This window comes from Stigmatopora nigra, chromosome 9 (assembly GCF_051989575.1).
Source record: "Stigmatopora nigra isolate UIUO_SnigA chromosome 9, RoL_Snig_1.1, whole genome shotgun sequence".
NCBI classification, from domain to species: Eukaryota; Metazoa; Chordata; class Actinopteri; order Syngnathiformes; family Syngnathidae; genus Stigmatopora; species Stigmatopora nigra.
Genome location: NC_135516.1, coordinates 11,854,274 through 11,879,133, shown reverse-complemented (window position 1 = coordinate 11,879,133; position 24,860 = coordinate 11,854,274). Strand labels below are relative to the sequence as shown.

Sequence of the window (24,860 nt, the reverse complement as noted above, 5' to 3'; positions counted from 1 at the left end):
AGGGTTTGGTTAGGGTTCTGTCAGGGTTAGGGTTCTGTCAGGGTTAGGGTTTGGTCAGGGTTAGGGTTTGGTTAGGGTTATACATAGTCGTTTTTTTTATAGGAAAATAAGCCTTATTACACATGGTCCTTATCAATTAATGTATGAATCAAACAGACAATAATCTGCCGCTACATAAATATAGCAGAAGCCCTGTGCCTTATATCAAGTGCATCAGGTGGTCACATAACTTAACTGCAAAAAAAAAACCCCAGACAGAACCATATTTTCATCTTTTACCATTTATTAGTTCACCAAATACAGTGAAAATGGCATCATAATATACAATGAGTCATTCTTAGAATGCCATGACATTTTTATAACATTTTTCTTTCTTTTTTTTTTTTGCTTCATAAAATGATGTTCCATTATTGAAAATGTTAAGTATTCATGCACAACAAACCAAATCCAGTTTCTTTAAAATGATGGTACAAAATAAAACAACTTAAAAAAAACACCAAAATAAAACAATGTTCAAAATAGGTCAAATAACCCTCAGTTATTTGATCATACTCGTAAACAGTGCAATAGACTCTAAAAATTGCCATTTTCTAACAAATTCATCAACAAAGCGCAAGTCACAGTATACGATTTCTTACTAATAATTGAACATCAATGTGTGCAAAAAACCCCAGACACATTCAATTAGTCTTTAAAAAAAAAACACCGAGCTGTGATAATCCAACGTAAAGCAGTCGGACGCCATCTTTTTTTTTCAACGTCTTTCTCCCCTAGTAAAAACTTCATTTTCTTCTTGATGAACTTTAAGATCATAGACATAGCATATCCTTTAAATAACAAATATTTAGATATAAAAATACAAATGTGACCTTTATTTATTATTTAAAAACAAGCGTGCCATGAGGGGGGGGGGGGCAGCAGTGAGAATCCATGCATGACCACAAAACATTAATTAAAAAAAAAAAAAAGAACTTTTCCAAAGTATACTGGACAGTGCTACCTTGACTTATGAGTTTAAATCCCTCCCTGACCAAACTCTTAACTCAAACTCAACCGGAACATTAGGAAATACTTTGCTACAGTCCCAAGCCGTGTTTTTAACAAAAAAAAAATCCCCAAATTTGCTTTTTAATAAGAAGAAAGAGCACTGCTTTGTATGAAAATGTCATTAGAGAAAGTTACTTTATTAATATATGTACTGTAGTATATATATGTGCTGCCTTGTAAGTGATGTGAGGAGTTTCTCCCATTTAATAAAGGGCTAAAGGTGCATTGGTAATTGGAAATGTCCTTTGCCCAACACGTTTAGGGCATTACGGTAACTGTTATAAAAATATAGCTTTGCGTTTATAAAATGTAACCCTTCTATTGTAATCTCATATTATCTTGAAAGATTTGAAAGTAGACCATGTACTTTGTCCTCATATCGCCATATCTTTTCTGCAGTAGTTGGATATGGTTGTACGAAGCACAAGATTAATATCTGTTAGTTGCAGAATTATGTTTTTTTTATCGATATCGTGCTCACAATACAAATGTGGACTCAAAGGAAGGAAAGACCAGGTAAATATTTCTTAGTTTTATACAATAACAATATAAAAAAAACTCAAACGTCAGCATTCTCTTACTTTAAGTCAAGGTACCACTGAGCGTAATCTGCTTAAATTGTGATATTTCCTTCAAAATGTGTCGTATTTACTGACAAATCAATTTAAATATTCATATAGGAAAGAATAATATTAAAATGATACTTTTATTAGTGCTAGCCAGGGTCCTGTAATGTTTTTTTTTACCAAATGTTGTCCACAAATTTGGTTTTCAGCATTTTTTTAACCAAAATAATCCACATGGGTGGCCAATTTAAAGCACACCTATGCAATAATAATAATAATCTAATATTTATTATGAAGTGACCTTGTCAAAGGAGAAGCATTGACTGGCCCATTTTTGGCCAATTTTCCAACAATTTGACCATTTTTGAACCAATTTGACCTTTTTTTGTGTCCAAATATTGAATTAATCTTCCCCAAAATAGTAAACAAAAATGTTACATTTAACTAATTTAAAAAATATGCGCAGGCCCAGCAAAAATAGCCCAAAAAAACCCCCAAAAAAACAAAACCAGGGCGATCAAAACAAGTGGATTTCCACTACAATAAAAAGATTAACATTGCACCATCCTCGAATATATGTTTTTACAATCTGGTCTTCTCAAAGTAGAAGTAGAATTGAGAGTTCACTTGGTCTGTGATGGGGGGGGGGGGGGGGTGTAAAAGGGGGTGGAGTTTTGGGGATGGGGATACCAAAGCAGTAGAGCAGCAACAGGAATGCATTGGAGTGGTGCTGAAAGGACAGCTCCTGTGAATTGGATGGGTTTAGGGAGGGTTTCTGCAAGCTGAGCCTACTGTACAACGTCGAGCTTCATCTCGACACTTGTTTAGGGGGTCTCAGTTTTTAAAGACAAGTTTACCCCTCACACATGGCGTGGCGGTGGCCATTGGGGTGTCTTTCTTCCTTCTCCTTGAAAAAGAAAACTAAAAGCGGGACTGTTTTTTTGGGGAGGATTGCCCAGCGGTCATCCTACCACAGACTTTGTTTTCCACTCCGCTTTCTCGCCCGGCCTCCTCTTACTCTCGCCCGTTTGAGGCCATGGTTAAGCCGACTGCGCGTCGCCGTCGGTTTCTGTTTCTTTGTCTTCTTCTTCTCTTTCTGCAATCCTCCAACATGCACAGCCGACAAGCGCTTCAAATCGGTGATAGAAATGAAAAGAGTCTGCAAGGCATTGCTCAGTGGGGTGGGTGGGTGTTTAAACGCCAGGCGAAGACTTGTCGTTCATCCCTTTCAGGACTTCGTCTATTCGGTCGTCCTCGATCACCACTGTTTAGGGGGAGAGGGAGGAGGGGTGAGAGGAAAAACAGCATTTTATCATCTTCATTGATTTCTGTATCGACTACAAGATGTTCCAAAGCTAATGGGGGAGGGATTCTGCGCACGAGTGAGGGCTAAAAACAACTCTAATGGCGATGGCGGATAAGGTTTTGTTTTTGTTGGGATGCTAAAATACAAATAACATGCATAATGACTCATTTGGTGCCATTGACGGTGATATATGTCCAATTGTGAGGCTCTTTTCATGCAATTATTGTCCATTTTAACAAGTTTATCTCTATTAGATGTCCAATTCACTTAAACTGGGAGGAATATTTAATCATTCGCTGCCAGGTCTCCCAATTGAAATGGATTGGACGCCTGTAACTGTCAATTTGCAGGCGATTGGTTCAAATCCAGCAAAAATATTCTACGAAACTACGATTTAGTGTGTCCCGATTCGATTTGTAGTATCAGTAGCAGTTCGCAGTATTTTTTTGAAGTATCGGATTTAGTCATAAGATGGGATCCGATCCTGTAGTAACGTACTTTCAGTACCATTGAAGTAAACATGTCTGCCAAGTAGTACGGTTTTCCTTCAAAACATAATGAGGGTAAAAACGTGATTTGTCATTTAATTATTATTATTTAATTAGTGTATATCTACCTCTATGTAAAGTATTATTCTGAATATAGAAGTGAAATCTTGAATATGGCTACATGTTTGCCATTGACGGCAATAGACGTCCTATTTACGTGGCATTGATTGACAGCTCAATGGATTTGAATGTGGATTTGATTCATAATAATAACCTTAAAGGCATGGCGACGATCTGGAAAATAATGGAAATGAAAGTAAATGGCTCACCTCGCTTGGCTCTGCCGATCTGGCCGAGCTTCGGGGGTCTTTTTCCCTGCGAGCCGGCAAAAAAGGCGTTTGTGTCCTGCAGTCCGCAGCTAAAGGACATCTGGCTGACCTCGCTGTCTGCTCCATAGCCGCTCATTTTGCCTTCGTTGTAGGGCAACACTTCGGACATGTTGGCTGGATGGACTAGATTTGGGCTCCTTTCTGCAAGATCCACAAAAAAATCGTTGTGGTGGGGATTATTTGCTTGGAGGATGTTTTTTAGGCGTTGTTATTGTTGGAAGTCCTGGTGGAATCTCTCTTGGTTTGCGTCGCCAGCTGTGGTGGGTGAACCCCCGCGTATGTGCAGTGTGATGGTGCGATCGCTTCTGTTTCGAGCTCGAGTCTGGTGAGAGAGGAGGAAGATCCCGGGATCATAAAGGAAACCCAGGCGAAATGGTGAAGTCATCCATCCGGGTGGGAGGAAACAAGTGTGTGTGTGTGTGTGTGTGTATGTATGTGGATGTTGTGGAGGACCAACAGCGCCCCCAATGGGCTGCAAATGGAACTGGGACTTTTTTTAGTAGATGTAGTGAGGCTTTTCTGTTAAAAACAAAGGCATTCGTTTGATAATTTTTGTTGGAATGATGTCACATTTTTACAGTTTGTGTAGAAATGTTTGAGTTTTTGTTTGTGTAAATTGTTGGCATTTTTATCTTATCAATCCTGACAGGCATATATATATATATATATATATATATATATATATATATATATATATATATATATATATATATATATATATATATATATATATATATATATATATATATATATATATATATATATATATATATATATATATATATATATATATATATATATATATATATATATATATATATATATATATATATATATATATATATATATATATATATATATATATATATATATATATATATATATATATATATATATATATATATATATATATATATATATATAGATAGATATATATATAGAGATATATATATATAGATATATATATATAGATATATATATATAGATATATATATATAGATATATATATATAGATATAGATAGAGATAGGGATATATATATATATATATTTATTTATTTATTTATACTCAATATATTGAATTGACAGCAAAATTGCTTAACTGCACATTTTATTTTTGTCGTGATTTCATTTCCTTTGCAGAATAAAAGCTAATGTTTGAATTTCTAAGAAACCAATGCATGCACAATGCTTTTACCAATGAAACCCTCGTTAAACTTTGTACCTGTGTGCAGCCATTTTGGTTTGTTGACAATTGTCTTGTGCTTTTAAATAGGTCAAGTCATCCCACGTCGCACATGGCTGACACTGGCAATTGGCATCAGACTGGCAGGCCTGCCTTCCCTTGGTGGCTTTCTCTCTCTCTCATTCTCAAGGTACATTCAGCATTTCTATCAAATCTTATTGTATAATTCCAAATTGTCTGTCAAATTCATTCCAGATGTGTGTTTTCATAATTAAGCATTTAACCAATCACATTTCAGCCATTATTTGTTGTCAGGACTAGCCATAGCTAACAAACTATCTGTAGCAAACTGCACAAGGTAATATATTGTTGTGTTGATTTAATAGCGGAAGAGAAGAAATTGATATGGTTGCAGATTTAAATACACGCTATCATGAAAACATTGCAAAGATTTTCCCAATATTATTCAGGTAAATGAAAGAGCTAAAACTGCAGGTACTACCACATATTCCCACAGGGTGGTGGCCCAGTGGATAAGTCAACAGTCTCCCACATCTGTGGTCCTGGGTTCAATTCCCAGTGCAGGCAAAAATTTTTCCCACAATTGTTCAGTTAAAAGAATAAGTTCTAATGGCTGAGTGTCTAACTGAATAAGTGTTCAGTGGTGGATGAAAAAGCCTTACTATACTGTCATTCTTTCAAGCAAAAAGCCTTACTATACTATGTCGTTTTTTTCAAGCAAAAAGCCTTACTATACTATGTCGTTTATTCAAACAAAAAGCCTTACTATATATACTATGTCGTTTTTTCAAGCAAAAAGCCTTACTATACTATGTCGTTTATTCAAACAAAAAGCCTTACTATATATACTATGTCGTTTTTTCAAGCAAAAAGCCTTACTATACTATGTCAATTTTTCAAGCAAAAAGCCTTACTATACTATGTCGTTTTTTAAAGAAGAAAGCCTTACTATACTATGTCGTTTTTCCGAAGAAAAAGCCTTACTAGACTATGTCGTTTTTGAAAGCAAAAAGCCTTACTATACTCTGTTGTTTTTTCAAGCAAAAAACCTTACTATACTATGTCGTTTTTTGAAAGCAAAAAGCCTTACTATACTAGGTAGTTTTTTCAAGCAAAACGCCTTACAATACTATGTCGTTTTTTCAAGCAAAACGCCTTACTATACTATGTCGTTTTTTCAAGCAAAACGCCTTACTATACTATGTCGATTTTTCAAGCAAAAAGCCTTACTACACTATGTCGTTTTTTAAAGAAGAAAGCCTTACTATACTATGTAGTTTTTTCCGAAGAAAAAGCCTTACTATACTATGTCGTTTTTTCTGAAGAAAAAGCCTTACTATACTATGTCGTTTTTGAAAGCAAAAAGCCTTACTATACTATGTCGTTTTTTCCAAAGGCCTTACTATATTATGTCGTTTTTTGTACTGTCGTTTTTGAAGATAAAAAGCCTTACTATACTATGTCGTTTTTTAAAGAAAAAAGCCTTACTATACTATGTCGTTTTTGAAGATAAAAAGCCTTACTATACTATGTCGTTTTTTAAAAGAAAAAAGCCTTACTATACTATGTCGTTTTTTTAAGAAAAAAGGCCTTACTATACTATGTCGTTTTTTAAGAAAAAAAGCCTTACTATACTATGTCGTTTTTTAAGAAAAAAAAGCCTTACTATACTATGTCGTTTTTGAAGATAAAAAGCCTTACTATACTATGTCGTTTTTTTAAAGAAAAAAGCCTTACTATACTATGTTGTTTTTTATTTGAAAAAAGCCTTACTATACTATGTTGTCTTTTTAAGAAAAAAAGCCTTACTATACTATGTCGTGTTTTTGAGAAAAAAAGCCTTACTATACTGTGTCGTTTTTTTAAAGAAAAAAGCCTTACTATACTATGTCATTTTTTAGAGAAAAAAGCCTTACTATACTATGTCGTTTTTTTTAAAGAAAAAAGCCTTACTATACTATGTCATTTTTTAGAGAAAAAAGCCTTACTATACTATGTCGTTTTTTAAAGAAAAAAGCTTTACTATACTATGTCGTTTTTTTAAAGAAAAAAGCCTTACTATACTATGTCGTTTTTGAAGATTAAAAGCCTTACTATACTATGTCGTTTTTTTTAAAGAAAAAAGCCTTACTATACTATGTCGTTTTTTAAAGAAAAAAGCCTTACTATACTATGTCGTTTTTTATTTTAAAAAAGCCTTATTATACTATGTCGTTTTTGAAGAGAAAAAGCCTTACTATACTATGTCGTTTTTTTTAAAGAAAAAAACCTTACAATACTATGTCGTTTTTGAAGATAAAAAGCCTTACTATACTATGTCGTTTTTTTTAAAGAAAAAAGCCTTACTATACTATGTCGTTTTTTAAAGAAAATAGCCTTACTATACTATGTCGTTTTTTTAAGAAAAAAAGGCCTTACTATACTATGTCGTTTTTTTTTAAGAAAAAAAGCCTTACTATACTATGTCGTTCTTTAAGAAAAAAAAGCCTTACTATACTATGTCGTTTTTTGAGAAAAAAAGCCTTACTATACTATGTCATTTTTTAAAGAAAAAAGCCTTACTATACTATGTCGTTTTTTATTTTAAAAAAGCCTTACTATACTGTCGTTTTTGAAGAGAAAAAGCCTTACTATACTATGTCGTTTTTTAAAGAAAATAGCCTTACTATACTATATCTTTTTTTTAAAGAAAAAAGCCTTACTATACTATGTCGTTTTTTAAAGAAAAAAGCCTTACTATACTATGTCGTTTTTTTAGAGAAAAACGCCTTACTATACTACGTCGTTTTTTAAAGAAAAAAGCCTTACTATACTATGTCGTTTTTTAAAGAAAAAAGCCTTACCATACTATGTCGTTTTTTTAAAGAAAAAAGCCTCACTATACTATGTCGTTTTTTTTAAGAAAAAAGCCTTACTATACTATGTCGTTTTTTTTTTTTAAAGATAAAAAGCCTTACTATACTATGTCGTTTTTTTTTTAAAAGATAAAAGCCTTACTATACTATGTCGTTTTTTAAAGAAAAAAGCCTTACTATACTATGTCGTTTTTGAAGAGAAAAAGCCTTACTATACTATGTTTTTTTTTTAAAGAAAAAAGCCTTACTATACTATGTCGTTTTTTTTAAGAAAAAAGGCTTACTATACTATGTCGTTTTTTATTTTAAAAAAGCCTTACTATACTATGTCGTTTTTGAAGAGAAAAAGCCTTACTATACTATGTCGTTTTTTGAGAAAAAAAGCCTTACTATACTATGTGGTTTTTTAAAGAAAATAGCCTTACTATACTATGTCGTTTTTGAAGATAAAAAGCCTTACTATACTATGTCGTTTTTTAAAGAAAAAAGCCCTACTATACTATTTCTATCCTGGTTTGCTCTGCTTAACTAACTTTTCCCACTTGAAGGTACCTTAAAGTACTAAGTATGACCTGGGAGTGAAAAGAGACAAAATAACAAGTACTACTGCTTTCTCTTACAGGTTGGTGGCCCAGTGGATAAGTCATCAGTCTGCCACCTCTGTGTTCTTGAGTTCAATTCCAAGTGCTTGCAAAGATTTTGCCAACTTTATTCAGGTAAATGGAAAAGATAAAAGTACAAGTACTACTTCTTTCTCTCACGGGGTGGTGGCCCAGTGGATAAGTCATCAGTCTGCCACACCTGTGGTCCTGGGTTCAATTCCCAGTCCAGGCAAAGATTTTCCCAATATTATTCAGGTTAATGACAGAGGTAAAAGTATAAGTACTACCACTTTCTCTCACAGGGTGGTGGCCTAGTGGATAAGTCATCAGTCTACCACATCTATGGTCCTGGGTTCAATTCCCAGTGCAGGCAAAGATTTTCCCAATATTATTCAGGTAAATGAAAAAGATAAAAGTACAAGTACTACTGCTTTCTCTCACAGGGTGGTGGCCCAGTGGTTAAGTCATCAGTCTACCACATCTGTGGTCCTGGGTTCAATTCCTGGCGCATACAAAGATTTTCCCAATATTATTCAGGTAAATGAAAAAGATATAAGTACAAGTACTACTGCTTTCTCTCACAGGGTGGTGGCCCAGTGGTTAAGTCATCAGTCTCCCACACCTGTGGTCCTGGGTTCAATTCCCAGTGCGGGCAGAGTTTTTCCCACAATTGTTCAGGTAAAATAATAAGTATTAATGGCTAAGTGTCTAACTGAACAAGTGTTCAGTGGTGGATGAAGCATTTAGTCAAAAAAATGACTAAGTGTTTCACCCCATTTCCTTGGATAAAACGTTTCAACACCTATGTATAAGTGGGGCACGAGTTGGTGTAGTGGGTTGCACACTCGCCTTTGCACCGAGAGAACGTGAGTTCGCTTCCCGGTGTCGGCGGTTCACTGACCAAGCAAGCGGTCGAGGGTCGGCCGAAGGCCGACCCGAGAACGCCTTTCGCAATACAGGTCCATCAAGTGTCTTCCGAACTGCCGAAGGCAGTTCGGAATATAACCTTTTGCTGAAAAGTATGACTAAGTGTTTAATAAAAATTAAAAAGGTTTTCTTTTTTTTTTCTTCTTGTTCCATTTTCCAGACTACTTGGTGTCGTGATCAGCCAAACGACGGCAGCGAGAATCGAACCCAGGTCTCCCAGGTGGAAGTCCAGTGCTCTAACCTCTGCGCCAACCAAGTGACTACACTTTCCTTAGTCGTCATTTGAGTTTCTTGACAAGAAGTTCACAGAAACAACTAAGTGAAAATGTGTCCCAACCGGGAATTGAACCCAGGTCTCCCGGACGGGAATCCAGTGCTCTAACCTCTGCGCCAACCAAGTGACTACACTTTCCTGAGTCGTCATTTGAGTGTCTTAACAAGAAATACACAGAAACAACTAAGTGAAAAAGTGTTCCAACCGGGATTTGAACCCAGGTCTCCCCAACGAGAGTCCGGTGAACAAACCTCTGTGCCACCAAGGCACACTTCCTAGACTACACTTTCCTTTGTAATCATTTGAGTGTTTTGACAAGAAGGCCACAGAAACAACTAAGTGAAAAAGTATCCCAACCGGGATTTGAACCCAGGTCTCCCAGACAGTAGTCCGGTGAGTTAACCACTACTCCACCAAGTAGCTACACTTTCCTTTGCAATCATTTGAGTCTCTTGATTGCAAGAACACAGAAAAAACTAAGTGAAATTGTGTCCCGAACAGGATTTGAACCCAGGTCTCCCACATGGGAGTCAGGTGACTTAACCTCTACGCCACAATTTGGCCACACTTTCTTTTGTCATTAATGGAAGGTCTTGACTACAACTATATAGAAACAATTAAGAGAAAATGTCTCCCATGTGGGAATCAAACCCCAGGGGATCAGGGTGATCAAAAGACCGGAACCCAAAAGACCAGCGACCAAACGTCCGAGCACTGTGCCTATGACGTGACGGTGATCTGACTGAGTCTTCGATGCCGATGCAACAGCTGCAGTAACGTGTCCGAGATCTCGCGGTAGCGTAACCCGTACAAATACGGCGCCAAGGCCCTGGGAAGCAACATGAGCACGCACATATTGATCGTGCTGACCCAAACTCGGACATCCTGACTGACGCCTCGGCTTTGAAACAGCAACAGCTCCAGTGTGAAGACAAAACCAGGGATGAAGTAAAGTAGGAGCAAAATACCATGGGCCAAGACGGTTACCCGGGCTCTGGAGAAGCGGTTCTGCCAGATACCCTGGGTTCTAGTTTCCATATAGAGGCAAATATAGCAGCAGAAGATAAGCCCAGCACAGATGACAGCAGCTACAAAGAAGTAGGTGTTAACCCCCGCCATGTTTTTGGCCTGTAGGAATCCCAGCGAGATGAGGACCAAGCACACAGCCGCCTTGTCATGCGGACCCCCTCGCTCCACTTCCATCAGGACCACCAGGGTGAACGGGTAGCTAGCTGCTAATAGCCACGCCCCCAGCAGGATTCTGTGAGTGCGCTCGGGCGGTAGAACGTCGCGGTAGCGCAGCGGCCAACGCACGGCGGCGTATGTGTCCACCACCATGAAGGTGACGGTCAAAATGGCGCAGCAGTAGGCCGTGACGGTCACGGCCGTCACCAACTCGCACAACAGCCACGGGACCTCGGCTTGGGCGGCGTTGACGACGCTGGTGGCTAAGTTGAGGCTGAGGAATAACATGTCCGCCACTAGGGTGTTGGCAACCAGGAGGTAGCGGGTCTCCTGGCGTAAGGCACGTGAAGCCAAGATGCAGGTGAAGAGGACGGCGTTGGCTACGATGGTGGACAAGGTGACCATGGTGGTAGGGATGAAGAAAAGTTCCAGGTGCCAACTGAGCAGGGTGGCCATCCACTCTTGGGTCAAGTTGCTGATTAAGATGGGCTCTGCAGCCATTTTGATTCACTTTTTGCTGCAGTTTTTTGCCCTGTAGAAAGGAGAAGTGTTAATAAAAGCTTGATGATGAACTAAGTGTCCATAATTTTAAGTTTCATTAGCTGCCATTGACGGTGACCCAAGTCAGCTTTCCAAATGTAGTTGGATTTTAAGTTGGGGAATTGCAACATTGGTTCAATGGAAGGGACATTTTCAAATGGGCAAGAGGCCATAATTTGGACACCCTTAATTTATGTCATTCACTGTCATTGGCAGTTGTAGAAACATCAACTGAGACCATGTTTTCACTGCCATTGATGGCAAAGGACACCCAATCCAATTTGAGTCCAAATGAATTGGACGTCTATCGCACACAATGGCAACCAATCACTTAATACTAAAAACACACATAAAAATGTTAAAAATCAGTTTCATATCCGATTGTAGACATCAACTGGGACCATGTTTTCCCTGCCATTGACGGCAAAGGACACCCAATCCAATTTGAGTCTATTGCCAACAATAACAACCAATTACGTAATACTAAAAACACACACACAGTTAAAAATCAGTTTCTTATCCCATTGCAATCTTCTAATAAAGTGGAAAGATTTTAAAAAGGTAGAAAAACATTTAGCATCCCTCATTATTAGTCTTCTTTTAAAAAAATATTGATTAAAAGCATCACTATGACTACCCACTTGACTCTAAAGATGAACAACCCATCAGTCCATTAAACCATGCAATAAAATACTTAAAAGCCATGAGAATCAATTGTTTTTATCTACATCTAAACGTACTTATCGGCATAATATGAAGAGAGTAAAGCTTCCTTTTCTTACCTGACGTCCTTGACGGAGTGGCTTGTTTATTAGATGTGAAGTCTTGTGTGAATGGCAGGCTGTTTTTATACCGCCTGTGCTTATCTGAGGAGTTCCTTGTTGACTCACACAGATGATTCCAGAGATGCTGCAAAGTTACATACGGCCACTTAGCCATCACATGGTTACAAGATGGTGATTTTTCCAACATTAGCTACCCGCTTTTTTCCCCCTTCTTACTTGCTAGCTGCATCAAATCACTTACATCGTTTTATAATCCTTATATTCAATTGCCCTACCCAGAATTTTTACTTAGATTATTTACACAATAGTCAATCGGACTTGTTTTAACTTTAGATTTCAATTTCACTAATTTGTATAACAATAGTATTAAAAAAAAGGAAAATAATTTGACCTTACCTTTTTTGCACAACTTCATGCTGACAATTCTTCACTTTCTTGAAAAATTACAATTTCATGTATATTTAGTATAGGACCAAGTTTTTTTTTTATTTTTTTAAATTACTTTTAGAAATGAACTTGCAGAAGTAACATTTTGTTTGTTGACATTCAGTTATTGACGTCATTAAAGGCTAAATTTAAGCATCTGGATCTTCTTGTTGATTTTTTTAACACTGGAAGAGTGGTGGGCAAACTACGGCCCGCGGGCCACATCCGGCCCACCGGGCCTTTTAATCCGGGCCGCTGACTTTGTCCAACATTTGTACTTAATACTTTTTACTTTAATGATGAGTGATAAGTATGTTAATACTTTAGTCCTTTTTTTCTGTTTATGTTTCATATGTACTGTTAACGGATGCACGTTTTTATATGTATCATATCTTGTGCTGACCCATCTGTCAAATTGTTAAAGTCAATATGGCTTCCGGGTTGAAAAGTTTGCCCACCCCTGGTTTAGACTGTTTTTTTCTAAATGCAAAACTTCATGACGACGTAACTAAAGAGGAATTTTGCCATTGGTCTATTATTTCCAACCAATATCTTAAGTTAAGTCATTGTAATTTTCTCCTCAACTTTGTTGTTGTCTTTTTGTTTCCGGCCTAAATCCTTCTTTGTCTTCTCTCTTTCAATGATTATTTCTTCTCCTTTTCCTGTAGCTATCTTTGCTTTCAATCTCCTCTTCCTCATCCTCATCATCGCTATAGTCGTCATCGCTGCCGTCGCCGTGGTGACGCTCCTCTTCCTGCCACTCTCTGGCCAGCAGCTTCTGAAAGACGACGTACTCTTCGGCTGACGCGCCTGCCGCACGGGCCAGGAAACTTTCCAAGTCTACATTGATGATGCTGTCCAATTTGGGGTTAACTATGAGGGTCTGCCCATTCTTGTCGGGGGTTTGGTACAAACCACGGCGCTCCAAGAAAGAGTGACGCCAGCGTAACTCTTCCAGCGTGGAGCGAAATAACTTGTGCTTCACCATCTGTGCTTGTTTGATGCCCATTCGGAAGAAGACGTACTGTTGTCAAATGGAAAATAATGTTATATTAAAGCTGCAAAACTTCATTTCCAAGAGTCATTAATTCATTCATTTTCTGAACCGCTTTATCTTCACGAGTAAGCTTAATAAATGTTTTTATGGGGACAATTAAATTCATGGCATACAAAATTTCCTGATTTTCCCCTTTTTAAATCAATAATAGTAATTTTTTAATCATTTTTTTGTCTTTTTAGCTCAAAAAATCATTTTGTAAAATCTAAAAATATATTTTAAAAAAACTAAAATAAACATTGTTTTAGATCTATAAAAAACTGAATATTCAGGGATTTTAATCCAGTTATTTTAACCCATTTATAAAAAAAATAATCTAAATATTATATCTAAAATGGTCCGGCCCACACACTTGTTCTAAATCTTTCTTACATCATTAAATATGTTTGTTGTCTTTAAGAACCCTTAATAAAATTAGAACCAATCTGAAGTTTGACAGAAAAAACTGTATCCTAACCTGAAATTTATATTCCAGCTGGTCCTGGTCCTCATGCACAATAGCCGGACTGTCTCTGAGGATCTCGGTCACCTGCTGCATGGTGAACAGACACTTTTCCTTGAGGAAGACAGTCTTGTATTTGACCGCCTTTACAGACGTGGCCAGAATGGCGGGGTAGTGGGACACCACCCGTTGAAGGCTGCCTGCACACAGAAACCTTGCTTTAACACAAGTGTACACAAGAAGAAAAAGTAGAAGCAAAGTCACTCACCCTCGACCAAACCAAGTTTCCGCAGGTTGTCGATACGCTGCTTGAGAAGCGATTGGTCGATGTTGTAAAGGTCAGGACATTTAGTCAAAATCTTCCCCACACTGGAGGGATTGAACCCCAACATGAAGAGAACCATGAGTGTTGACGATCGGTTCTTGGTGGCACTTCCATTTCGCACTTTAGATAATGATTGGTAGATTTCCTCTGCCTGGGGGGGCGTGAAGCCCATGTCAAGAAGAGAGGAGAGGGGCAACTCTGGACTGGTCGTCCTATGGATGGATGCTTGCTCATTGTTGCCCTCACCTGGTAGTAGTTGGTTACTACTCTTGGAACAGAATAATTTACGCCGTATGCAAGAACGCTGCAGGTAGCTACCAGATTGAAATAAACTGTATATGGACGAGGAAGTGCTCCTTAAAATGCACAAAACCTGTGAAGACAGGGTGTTGTTAATACTACAGTACTGACAACAGTTAGGGTAGTTTGCCAACTAGGATTGGTACTACGATCAAGGTTAACGTGATTTAGAAGGACAGCGATCGACAGTTTGCGGAATGCAAATAAGGATATTTTACACAAATATCTGTTTTGGAGTAAAATATTTCACAAAAAAGTCAAAGTTAAATCACATGTGGTTAAATTGACTCACCCGACGAAAGGCTGTAGGATTGTTCATGTTTGAGCGTCGCTAATATGATTCCGTCCGTCAACAACAAGTCAAAGAATTGTTCCGGTTTGACTGATAATAAAGAGCAGAACCTTATATAGTATATACGTATTTACCTTTTGGAAAATACTACTTTAGGGAGAGAAAATGTATTACATATGCGACATTAGACAAAAAAAACTCAAGGAAATCAATGTTTTCCATAAAGTTTTTAATGTGCATAAAATCACATACAAAATGACAAAGAGCGATCCATTGAATCTACAAAATTGCAAAGAATTTCATTTAGCATGCGGGAAAAGACAGAAAATCCTGGTAAATATGCATTAATTCACAAACAAAATAAATAAATATATAAAAAAATATAAATACATTATAATTAATTTAGTGTTAAAATCAATAGGTCTGGTTAAGGCAGTATATATTCATGTAAACTCTTCAATTGTACGAATTAGTGCTAAAATTGAAATGCTTTGGAAAAATAAGACCTAAAAAAATTAATTAAAAGAGGTTGAGCTAAAGAATAAAATCCAAAATAGCAATCAGTCTTACAGAAAAAACAAATGTTGGACTAACGTCTGGCCTTTTTTCCTCAGACTAGTTTTCATTGAGGTACTTCTTGAGCTCCGTTTCCAAGGCAACCATGGACAAGCATTCTTCATCATCCTCTTCTTCTGGAAGAGTATCATCACCTCCATCTGCAAACAAATGTGGTCCTGCATATTGTTGGGGACTGGACAGTGGAACTGTTGAATAGAAGAATGAAAAATAAAAATAAATAAAAGAACTATGAGTGTATACTTCACTTTCAAAAGGGAAAAACATTTATAAATATTTTTAAGAACTTACAATTGTTATGAGTTGCAGGGATCACCTCCGTCCAAGTATACTCAGCCAACGAAATGGGCTGGCTGACCCAAGACTCCAAAAGTAGTTGGTCTAATGTCATCCTTTGGGTGGGCTTCGGGTGCAGCAGTCCACACAACACGCTGTTTAATTCTGATACATAAAGCAAATTCCAAAAAAGTTACTTGGAATTTAAACAAACGAAATATCACATTTCGGTTTTGTGAATGTTTTTTTCCTCGTATAAAAACACTTGATGACGTGGGTACTACTTTGTGCCTATTTGCTAGTCTTAGTAAAGTTAGTATGAATAAACTGTTGTTATTTATGTATCATGGATGTTTCCTCATTTTGGAAGTATTTAGCTGTCACTGCCAGGTTTTCTTGGAATATTGTAATAAACAGTGTGTGACATCCAAATTCCTCAACTTATGTTTTGCTCAGTTTAGTTCAGTTTTTTCTCCCCTTGCAAAATCAGACTTTAAACTTGTGCTGTGGACACTCTGCCACCAGATGGTGGCAGCAAACTACTACCCTCATTTGACATGGTACACTATAAATGTATTAAAACCCTCATTATTTTGGAAAGGTGTTCCTCACTGCCTGTCTAAAAAAAAACAATGATGCTACCCGAAAAATGTTGTTTACATTCCACTGCACACTATTTTTCTTATTAAAATAACAGTAACAGCGGAGACAGATGAATGTCATTTCCATTCAATACACTGTAAGAAGTTGATCAAAAAATAATAAAAAAATACATCATAAATTATAGTTAAGTACCTGACGAGAGTGGAAATGGTGGCCTGATCTTTGCTTCCAAGATTTCAGCTACTCCACTGAAGGGATTTTCGCTGAACAGCAGTGTGTAAAGCAAAACCCCAAGAGACCACATCTCCAAATCCGGACCCTCGTACCTAAATGAAAGAATATGAATTCACTTTGGTCCTTACAAGAACACTGTAAACTGCTTAAATATGACAGTCATGCCTCACAAACACTTTTAAATGACTTTATGATTACTTTATGTGTTACTTAAAAGGCACATCTTTAAAGTTTATGGCCCATTTGAAGTCATAAAGTATTCTGTTGTTGAGTGTAAACCAGGGGTAGGGAACCTATGGCTCAGGAGCCACATGCGGCTATTTTGATGAGTGCATTTGGCTCTTTGCTAACCTGTGGGCTAAAATATAGAAAATGATGATGACAGAACTGAGATATTACATCTAGAACTGCTTTAATCTTCATTTTTCTATGAATAAATACAATTTAGAAATGTATGGTGGTACATACGGGTTTCCTTGGAGAACCTCAGGGGAGCAGTACTCCAAAGTACCACAGAAATTGTAAAAAAGCTTCCCCGGAGCCATCATGGTCGCAGAGCCAAAGTCAATGAGGCGGATATGGAAACACTTGTCAATGATGATATTCTCGTCTTTAATGTCTCGATGCAAGATGTTCTTTGACCTTAAGTAAAAGATGGCCGCAACCAGCTTGGGATGAAGGAGACAACAAGACAGAGTGAATATTTAGGAAAGGGGAAACGTTACAGAGTTGCACCTGTAAGGACGGACCTGTCGAAAGATGTAGCTGGCCAGCGGCTCGTCCAGTTGCGGTTGCATGTCGATGAATTCAAAAAGATCCAAACCGTCTCCGTGTTTTTCCATCACCATCTGGAAGAAGCTTCCGTTTTCAAACACCTCCAGCACCTGACAGCAGAGGCAAGGAACATGGAATTACAATTTATAGTATAGAGTAAGGGTGTCAAATTTGGTTTGCGGGCAGCATTGACGTTAACTTGATTTTATGTGGGCCGGACCATTTTAGATATAATATTTAGATTTTTTTTAAATTTATAAATGAATTAATTGAACTGGATTAAAAGCCCTGAATATTCAGTTTTTTTATAGATCTAAAACAATGTTTATTTTAGCTTTTTTATATATTTTTAGATTTTACAAAATTATTTTTGAACTAAAAATAGAAAAAAAATCAAAAATTGCAATTATTGATTTAAAAAGGGGGAAATCAGGTAATGTAATATACATCTATACTGTACATTTTAATTTGATCCTAAAACAGAAAGTCGGCACAAAATGATGTGGCGGGCCAGAATTGGCCCCTAGGCCACCACTTTGACACAATGAATTAGAAGGCATATCACTTGTAATTGGATTGCAATAAATTGCATTAAAAATGTGGATTCAAGCTTAAAACGAGCATCAATTCAGAACATATTCTACTGGTAACATCAAAATAATTGAACACGCTCTAATAAAGTTTAGCATTCTAATCCAGAGGTTTGGAATCTTACCTTAACGATGTTATGGTGCTGCACTCGAGTCAGAATGGCGATCTCCTGGCTAACTTGACCCAACATGGGGTCGTGTACCCAGCAGTCGCTGATGATCCTGGCCTTGCTGATAAACTTCACGACAACCTACAATTGTCATAGATTTAGTAAAAAAAAAAAAAAAAAAAAAGGCTACTATTCCAACACGATAACATATTAAAAGACAATAAATGAAATGGTTAATACATCTGTTAAGTGTGCCATCATGTGTACATCATCATGTTCTTACTTCCTGTCCATCACAGCGCCGTATCGCCTTCCAGACAAACCCAAAGGCTCCTTTCCCAACCGCTTTAATAGGCCTATACTCTTCTTCAAACTGCCCATCGCATGCCCGAGAATTCTCCAGGTCCAAAGTGGAGCGAAGTGCCTCACCATGACGTCCCTCTCTGCTCCCCTGTAGCAGTAACATAGAAATAAAAACATAAATAGGCCATTGAATCCAACACTTGATTCAATTCAACCAACCTCTCCAAAACTGGCTGTAGACTTGTCGATCAGGGATCGATCACTTTGCAAAAATGACCCTTGTTGACCAGGCCGGCTCATCCACACGCAGTACATTATACTTCCGTCAGGAAGATCGGCCCGGACAACGTCACACTGCACCTCTAGAGGGATAAAATTGTATTATTATGCTGCCAAAATGGAGCGACAATCAAATAATTGTATTTTTTATATGTTTCATATGTACTATTAACGGATGCACTTTTTTATTTGTATCATATCTTGTGCTGACCCGGGCCATCTGTCAAATTTTTAAAGTTAATGTTGCCTCCTTGGCCGAAAAAGTTTGCAGAATTTACAGAAAGGAATACCTACCAACTCTTGTGCCGTCTCTATGGTAAGCACTAGCTTCAAAACGTCCCTCCAGGAACTGCGGGGCGTCAGACTTGAGTGCAACCTCAATCATCTTCTGTTTCTTTGGTGTGGATGTAGCAGGAAGCTCACTATTTGACGGAACGTCACCTTTACTGCCAGTCAAGCAAAATTCTTGCCCGCTTTCTTTGTGAATGGAAGAAAGAGCAGGCCATTGATCCATCCCAGCTTGGTTCTCCGACTGCTCTTCGGCAGAATGATATTTATTCTCCTTCTCGGGACCGGTGGGCCGATCTTCCGGGTCGAGATCGCATGGCGAGGGGGTGCGTAGGAGCTCATCCGTATCACAGGACGTTATGGAGTGCTGGTTTTCGTCAACGCCATCTTGGACGCTGAGTACAACCGCGCTGCTCAGATCCAGTTCAGCCATGGCTTGAGTAACCAGATCGCCATGGCTGTTGACGTCTAGATAACAGCTGACTTCAGGTCGGAGTGGATCAGAACCGGGCTGAGCGGCAAACTTTTCGCAAAAGCCAGAAGACGACCTTAAAAAAAAAAGATTTATTGAATATTTTTGTTCAATAATCATTATAGGGTTTGAACTACATACTTTTATCATTCAACTGAATGGGTAAGTCTACAAATCCCATTAAGAATATTGGTATTGTAGTCTAAATACTTTGAAAAGGGGAAAAAATGTAATTCCACGTACCTGCTCCCCATTGAAATGACCTCAAAGCTGGATTCTTGCAGGACAGAAGAACCACGTAAGCATCCATCTTTGGCCACATTAGAAGACTGGACACTGTTATGTGCATGTCCATTCTGATTGCCTATAGATAGGATAAGAATTGACTGTTAAAAAGTCCAAAAGTTATACATTTTGTAAAGCTTTTGGTTAAAATAAGGAGAATAACAGAATAATACTACCTGCATGGGTATTATTTTCCATAATTGCTGGTTCATATTTCGATCCCAGTTGCTCAGTGGAAATAACACAAGTGGTATCTCCCTCTGGACGTTCCACCCAGGCAAAAGTCCTCAAGAGAGCCTCAGTAGTTTCACCCGTGTCTGAGGAGAGGCTACTACTACTACTACTACTACTACTACTACATGTAGCAACAACCTGAGCTGCCTGCTCCAACAGTTCTTGGGTGTCATTAGCACTGTGGGGACAATAACTGACAAGGAATTTTAAATCAGAGCTAGAATTAAAAGGGAAAATTGGTATGCAAATGCACTCAGTAAAAAACAAGACCTCACTTGGAAATATACTTGACAAAATAATTTGAAATGTACTTTTTTTTGCAGTTTTATGACCATTTCATAACCTGACTTACTTCAAAACACGAGTTGAGGACACAGCAGGAGAGGACAGTGTAGACAAAGCACTTCCTTGTTTATCTAGCTTGGTACAGTTTCCAGTGAAGATCCTTCCTCTTCCCATGGATGCTCTTCTGCTGCAGGCTTGGTGTACCGTGGCCATATCTCCAGCCACCAACGAGGACGGATCCGCATCTGAGGCCAATTCTGCCATGAGTTATTACACATATCACAATGGCTGTCATAATCCTCACCAAATTTTGCTGTACTTTTAGCCGTCTCTGCTAGAGCTTCTTGGGAAGGACCGTTCTCACTGACAGAATCGGACATCCTTCCATAGAACCCCGGCATGAGGAAAGTGACGCACTGAAGACCATAAAAAGTAGCGGTGACACAGTAAACTTGGCAAAAACCCTTTCGCAGCCGGCGTCGTTGGCTGACCTTTCCCAGCAGCTCGTTTTTGCTGTAGCCGAACAGACGGAGAGCCTGTTGATTGTGGATGCTGCAGATTGAGCCGTCAGCTCGCAGGAGGAGGAGGCAGCTCAGTGGGGCGAACGCCCAGACGGTTCCCTTGTACTCCAAAGTAGGGCAGGGGGAGACGACCCTGCTGTCTCCCTCAATGCCTGGATAAAGACAATAAAACACGTTATTGCGACGGTGTACAAACTAAGGCTCCCAACGCACTATAAAAATATCATTAAATATGGAAAACTAAAGGATCCTAAGCAATGTTCCCTCTAATTTTTTGTTGGTCTGGGCAGAAAGACAACCTTCATGAGGTTGCACTGAGTACCAGTGTGAGTGACATGATTGGTCGCTATGGGCACACTAGTATCACACCTGGCATAAGCAGGTGCATGTCAATGTTCCCTCTAATTTTTCATGTAAAACATGCTGTAAAACATGAAAAACATAAGAGTGGACAGAGCTACTGCCACCGGTTGCCATGTAAACGGTGCCATCATGGGGAAAGGGGTTAAAAAAAAAGTTGGGATTTTATTTACTGCACGCCATATGATTGCTGCTGCGCAAAGAAGATGAGAATAGTGCACAATTGCGCACTTGGGCTTAAAAGGGACCATCGATTCTAAGTATAGGCCGATTATCAGCGCCAATATAATAATATAAAATACATAAATAATAAATCTATATAAAATATATAAATAATAAATCTGACCACACAATTATTAAAAAATAGGTTGTTTCGACTCCTGTTCATTTTTTTTGCTGTAAATCTAAAATCCTTCACTGCCATTGACAGTCATATACATCAAATCCATTCCAATTGGGAAGACTGGCATCATGTTTCATTGCCATGGCAACCAATGAATTCACCCTTAAACACACTTTAAAAAAACCGATGTCTTTCACCCGATTCCAATCCAATCTTTAACAAACAAATGTGAAAATATTTCATGTTAGCCCTTCACATATATAATTTTTTCTGAACATTTCAGACACCACTACATTATCACATTCCAAGCAAAAACCATACATTTAACCATTCACCACATAAGTTTTCCTCCTTACCTGCCGCATCTCCATGAAAACTCTCAATAAAATGTGAGTGGGTCGGCCCATTGTGTTGTTGCTGGGGTCCCGCACACTCGACAGCCCCCTGAAGTTTAACACAAAGCGGCACCGATGCGCCATCTCTACTTCTTCCACACACTCTCTGAACTCTCAGCATCTATGCAGGAGTGAGGAAACAGAAATCTGCTATAAGACCAAAAAGACATACTTTGATAGGCAAATTTGCTTTACTGAATACTACAATGTTAAAAGTAAAGTGTGCTTACTTTAGGCAATGCTTGACAGTGCAGAGGGATTTGTAAAGAGGGGATTAACTCCATAACTGAAAGTCCTTTGACATCCTCAGGATGGTGGTAACCATGGAGATGAGCAAATGCTGAGTCACAGGTAAGAATACTTCCCTGAGGATGAACACAATATATTTTAATTGGGCATTACATAATTAAAAAAAAGGTAGACGCATGCAGAAAAAACATGTGTAGGGGAAAAACTGCTTTAAAATTAATAATTAAGCAAATGTAAGATACACTGTTAGTTACTCTTAAGTCATTTTGTTTGCAGTTAAATATTATTTTGTTTGGACTTAAAAAAATGTTCATTTTGTATTAAATTAAAGTATGTAGGCACTTATGACAACAAAATGCATCAAATATAATGTCCTTACATCTTGGGAAAACGTCAGAGTAGCAGAAATCCGTTGTAAATTCTCCATCTTGACAAAGATATGCTCTGCATTTTGTGACTCTTTGTGGATGGAAACCAGCATTGGCACTTCACCAAGCATTGTCATGACATCAACCTAAAAAGGAGAACATGTGTGATATAAGAAAACTATCATCTGGAACTGAAATGATCAACATGTAATTGGTGAGGAATAAAGGAGTTAGCAACATACCACTTTCCCAAAACTGGATGCAACACTGCCATCTTTAAGCAGATAGTCCTCAGGCAATGCCTGTTCCAAAACCTGTGTAGTTTTCTTCAAAATGCTCATTAACTTTGTTCCACACAACTCATCAGGGGTGCATGAAAATAAACTAGAAGCCTGATCATTAGCTGATGTAATCTGGAGGGGGAAAAATAAGAATGAAGTGAGACACAACGAAATAAAAATGTGTATATATCTATGTATTGTAAAAAAAAAGTACTGTACCTCTCTGCTTTTGAGATCTACTGTGAGAAGTACTTTGTTTGGGTTAAAAACCAAAGGTGAAGCAGACAGTCCGCCATCTGTCGCCATAAGATCACCAAAAAGTTTGTCTTTGGATTCTGACATTGTGGGTGGGCATGATAAGGCAGCAAGGGAAGGGTCCGAGTTAAGGTGGATGGAGGGTTTTTGCTGGTTTCTTGCTGAAAAAAAAAATCTAATTTAATTTATCTGTGACACATACGTTATCCAGTCAAACCGTGGTAGTCACTAAATACAATTTCAATATAATGTTTGATCCACTTTCATGCAAATCAATAAAAATATACGAGTTTTGCAACAATCTCTTACCTGAGGAATATTCACAGTAATAACGTCGGTGCATTTCCAACAAGATTCTTTTCTGCAAAGGTCTCTTTGCAGATGGGTAAGATCTGTTCATGTCAAACTCGTCCTCCAAGAGGTCAGACGAAAGGTCAGGTACAACACAAATAGTTGCTCTCTGATCCACCAAGTGCCGTTTGGCATCAGAATTAGCTTCACTGGTCAACGACGACATTGTTCTTGTAAAATCTCCAACTAGTACGAGTAATTAAAACAGAAATGACGTATAGGAAATGCATGTGGTCGGGAAAAATGCAAAAAATAGTCATTATAACACTTACCAACTACTGAGAAGAGGCAAATTCTTTAAGTATATAAAGGGCGCTGTGGTTTGTTGACGATAGTCGACAAGGAAACGCTGTCCCCTGTGTTATTAACTTAGCCAAGTTAGCATTCTATCTTTCGATGGCGGATTCTAAAACGTGGAAGACACGTCCACGGAAAAGTTTAGAACCGATCACTTTTGTTTGTTGGTTAATCTTTAAAACAATGTTTGTAAAACGCGGGGTGCATGCGCCGTCAACACAAGCGAAGGACAGGAAGGGCTTTTGAGCCAATCAAATGTCTTGATTTGAAACAGGAAAATGCTCATTGGATAAACTAGGTAACGACACGCCCTCTTTGAGTGGTAGTGGTATTTCGTCCAATCAACTTTCGTCAATTGTAATAAAATTGTTAAGGAATTAAAGTAAAATACACGCATTAAAAATAGTTACTTTGAAAGTACCATAGTACTATAAATATATTCTTAAAAATCTAAATATAAAATTTCCCCCCATTACTGATGATCTATGGTAGAGCAAACAATGATAAATAATTGATACTTTTCCTATCAAATATTGTATCCAAATACAATATTTTAGTATCAAGTACTTTTGATAACCCAAATTTTAATGTACTCAACTGTACAAATTCTTATATTAGTCATCTCTTTGTTCAGACTTCATCCTGTGTAAAGATTGATTTCTAAAATTTTATTTACTGGCCCTTTTCCGACCATAATCCCCTTTATAGTCTTATAAAAACATTGCATGCTATTTATTAAGCTCTTTATTTTTATGTACAATTTTAATGAGCCAAAAAAATGCACTTGAAAAGAGGGAGAGCAAAACAAAGAGCGATTTTGTCAAACACTTTCTGAAATAAACGCGTAGGAGCACAGCATGAACCAAGTACAATAATTGGAGGGGCCCATTTGTGTTGTTTTTATTGGCTATATCTAAGTGGCTTTGTTAGTTGTAGATACTGTTCATCATTCTTCCACCACGACAACAAAAATGAATTAACCTGAACAGCTGAACTGAAAACAAGTGAAGAGGAACAGACTAATTTTGTTGCTTGTAAAAACGACTCGTCAAGTAAAACACAAGTACAGCATGAGTATTCTGGGAAAAAATATAGTAATTGAACTCCGTTCATTATATAT

The 24,860-nt window shown here is 37.8% G+C and overlaps 4 protein-coding genes and 1 long non-coding RNA gene across 5 annotated transcripts; 1 reads left to right on the top strand and 4 right to left on the bottom strand.

Annotated features, from left to right (window-relative positions):
• Window positions 1–263: 263 nt before the first annotated feature.
• On the bottom strand, window positions 264–4,182 carry camk2n2a (calcium/calmodulin-dependent protein kinase II inhibitor 2a). The gene is made up of 2 exons (XM_077723733.1): window positions 3,737–4,182; window positions 264–2,877 (listed from the first exon to the last, which is right to left on the bottom strand). The coding sequence occupies exons 1-2, from the start codon at window positions 3,903–3,905 to the stop codon at window positions 2,807–2,809; spliced, it is 240 nt and encodes a 79-aa protein (XP_077579859.1). The 5' UTR covers window positions 3,906–4,182; the 3' UTR covers window positions 264–2,806.
• On the top strand, window positions 3,981–8,921 carry LOC144201247 (uncharacterized). The gene is made up of 4 exons (XR_013327300.1): window positions 3,981–4,203; window positions 5,071–5,170; window positions 8,479–8,572; window positions 8,761–8,921. It is a non-coding gene; the product is annotated as an uncharacterized LOC144201247 (long non-coding RNA).
• Window positions 8,922–10,336: 1,415 nt separating this feature from the next.
• LOC144201245 (putative G-protein coupled receptor 148) lies at window positions 10,337–12,289 on the bottom strand. The gene is made up of 2 exons (XM_077723731.1): window positions 12,167–12,289; window positions 10,337–11,376 (listed from the first exon to the last, which is right to left on the bottom strand). The coding sequence occupies exon 2, from the start codon at window positions 11,343–11,345 to the stop codon at window positions 10,380–10,382; it is 966 nt and encodes a 321-aa protein (XP_077579857.1). The 5' UTR covers window positions 11,346–11,376; window positions 12,167–12,289; the 3' UTR covers window positions 10,337–10,379.
• On the bottom strand, window positions 12,158–15,085 carry mterf4 (mitochondrial transcription termination factor 4). The gene is made up of 5 exons (XM_077723730.1): window positions 15,012–15,085; window positions 14,363–14,792; window positions 14,110–14,294; window positions 12,566–13,619; window positions 12,158–12,293 (listed from the first exon to the last, which is right to left on the bottom strand). Exons 1-4 carry the CDS (start codon window positions 15,036–15,038, stop codon window positions 13,233–13,235), a joined length of 1,029 nt encoding a protein of 342 aa, XP_077579856.1. The 5' UTR covers window positions 15,039–15,085; the 3' UTR covers window positions 12,158–12,293; window positions 12,566–13,232.
• A 134-nt stretch (window positions 15,086–15,219) lies between these two features.
• Window positions 15,220–23,976, bottom strand: pask (PAS domain containing serine/threonine kinase). The gene is made up of 21 exons (XM_077725266.1): window positions 23,716–23,976; window positions 23,402–23,629; window positions 23,057–23,253; window positions 22,799–22,969; window positions 22,568–22,702; window positions 22,170–22,304; window positions 21,901–22,060; window positions 20,812–20,993; window positions 20,625–20,736; window positions 20,388–20,565; window positions 19,975–20,228; window positions 19,760–19,880; window positions 19,051–19,592; window positions 18,697–18,839; window positions 18,458–18,625; window positions 18,190–18,315; window positions 17,450–17,584; window positions 17,169–17,368; window positions 16,659–16,792; window positions 15,879–16,028; window positions 15,220–15,775 (listed from the first exon to the last, which is right to left on the bottom strand). Exons 2-21 carry the CDS (start codon window positions 23,607–23,609, stop codon window positions 15,627–15,629), a joined length of 3,600 nt encoding a protein of 1,199 aa, XP_077581392.1. The 5' UTR covers window positions 23,610–23,629; window positions 23,716–23,976; the 3' UTR covers window positions 15,220–15,626.
• Between the last annotated feature and the right edge of the window lie 884 nt (window positions 23,977–24,860).

Coding starts and splice junctions, on each gene's coding strand:
- camk2n2a (XM_077723733.1), bottom strand. CDS start 3,905: ATGTCCGAAGTGTTGCCCTACAACGAAGGCAAAATGAGCGGCTATGGA. Junction 2,878..3,736: donor GATCGGCAGAGCCAAGCGAG/GTGAGCCATTTA, acceptor CCCCCTAAACAG/TGGTGATCGAGGACGACCGA.
- pask (XM_077725266.1), bottom strand. CDS start 23,609: ATGTCGTCGTTGACCAGTGAAGCTAATTCTGATGCCAAACGGCACTTG. Junction 20,994..21,900: donor TTTTCATGGAGATGCGGCAG/GTAAGGAGGAAA, acceptor GTCTTTATCCAG/GCATTGAGGGAGACAGCAGG. Junction 17,585..18,189: donor AGCACCATAACATCGTTAAG/GTAAGATTCCAA, acceptor CTCTGCTGTCAG/GTGCTGGAGGTGTTTGAAAA.
- LOC144201245 (XM_077723731.1), bottom strand. CDS start 11,345: ATGGCTGCAGAGCCCATCTTAATCAGCAACTTGACCCAAGAGTGGATG.
- mterf4 (XM_077723730.1), bottom strand. CDS start 15,038: ATGAACAATCCTACAGCCTTTCGTCGG. Junction 14,295..14,362: donor GAAACTTGGTTTGGTCGAGG/GTGAGTGACTTT, acceptor TTCTGTGTGCAG/GCAGCCTTCAACGGGTGGTG. Junction 13,620..14,109: donor AGCTGGAATATAAATTTCAG/GTTAGGATACAG, acceptor ATTTGACAACAG/TACGTCTTCTTCCGAATGGG.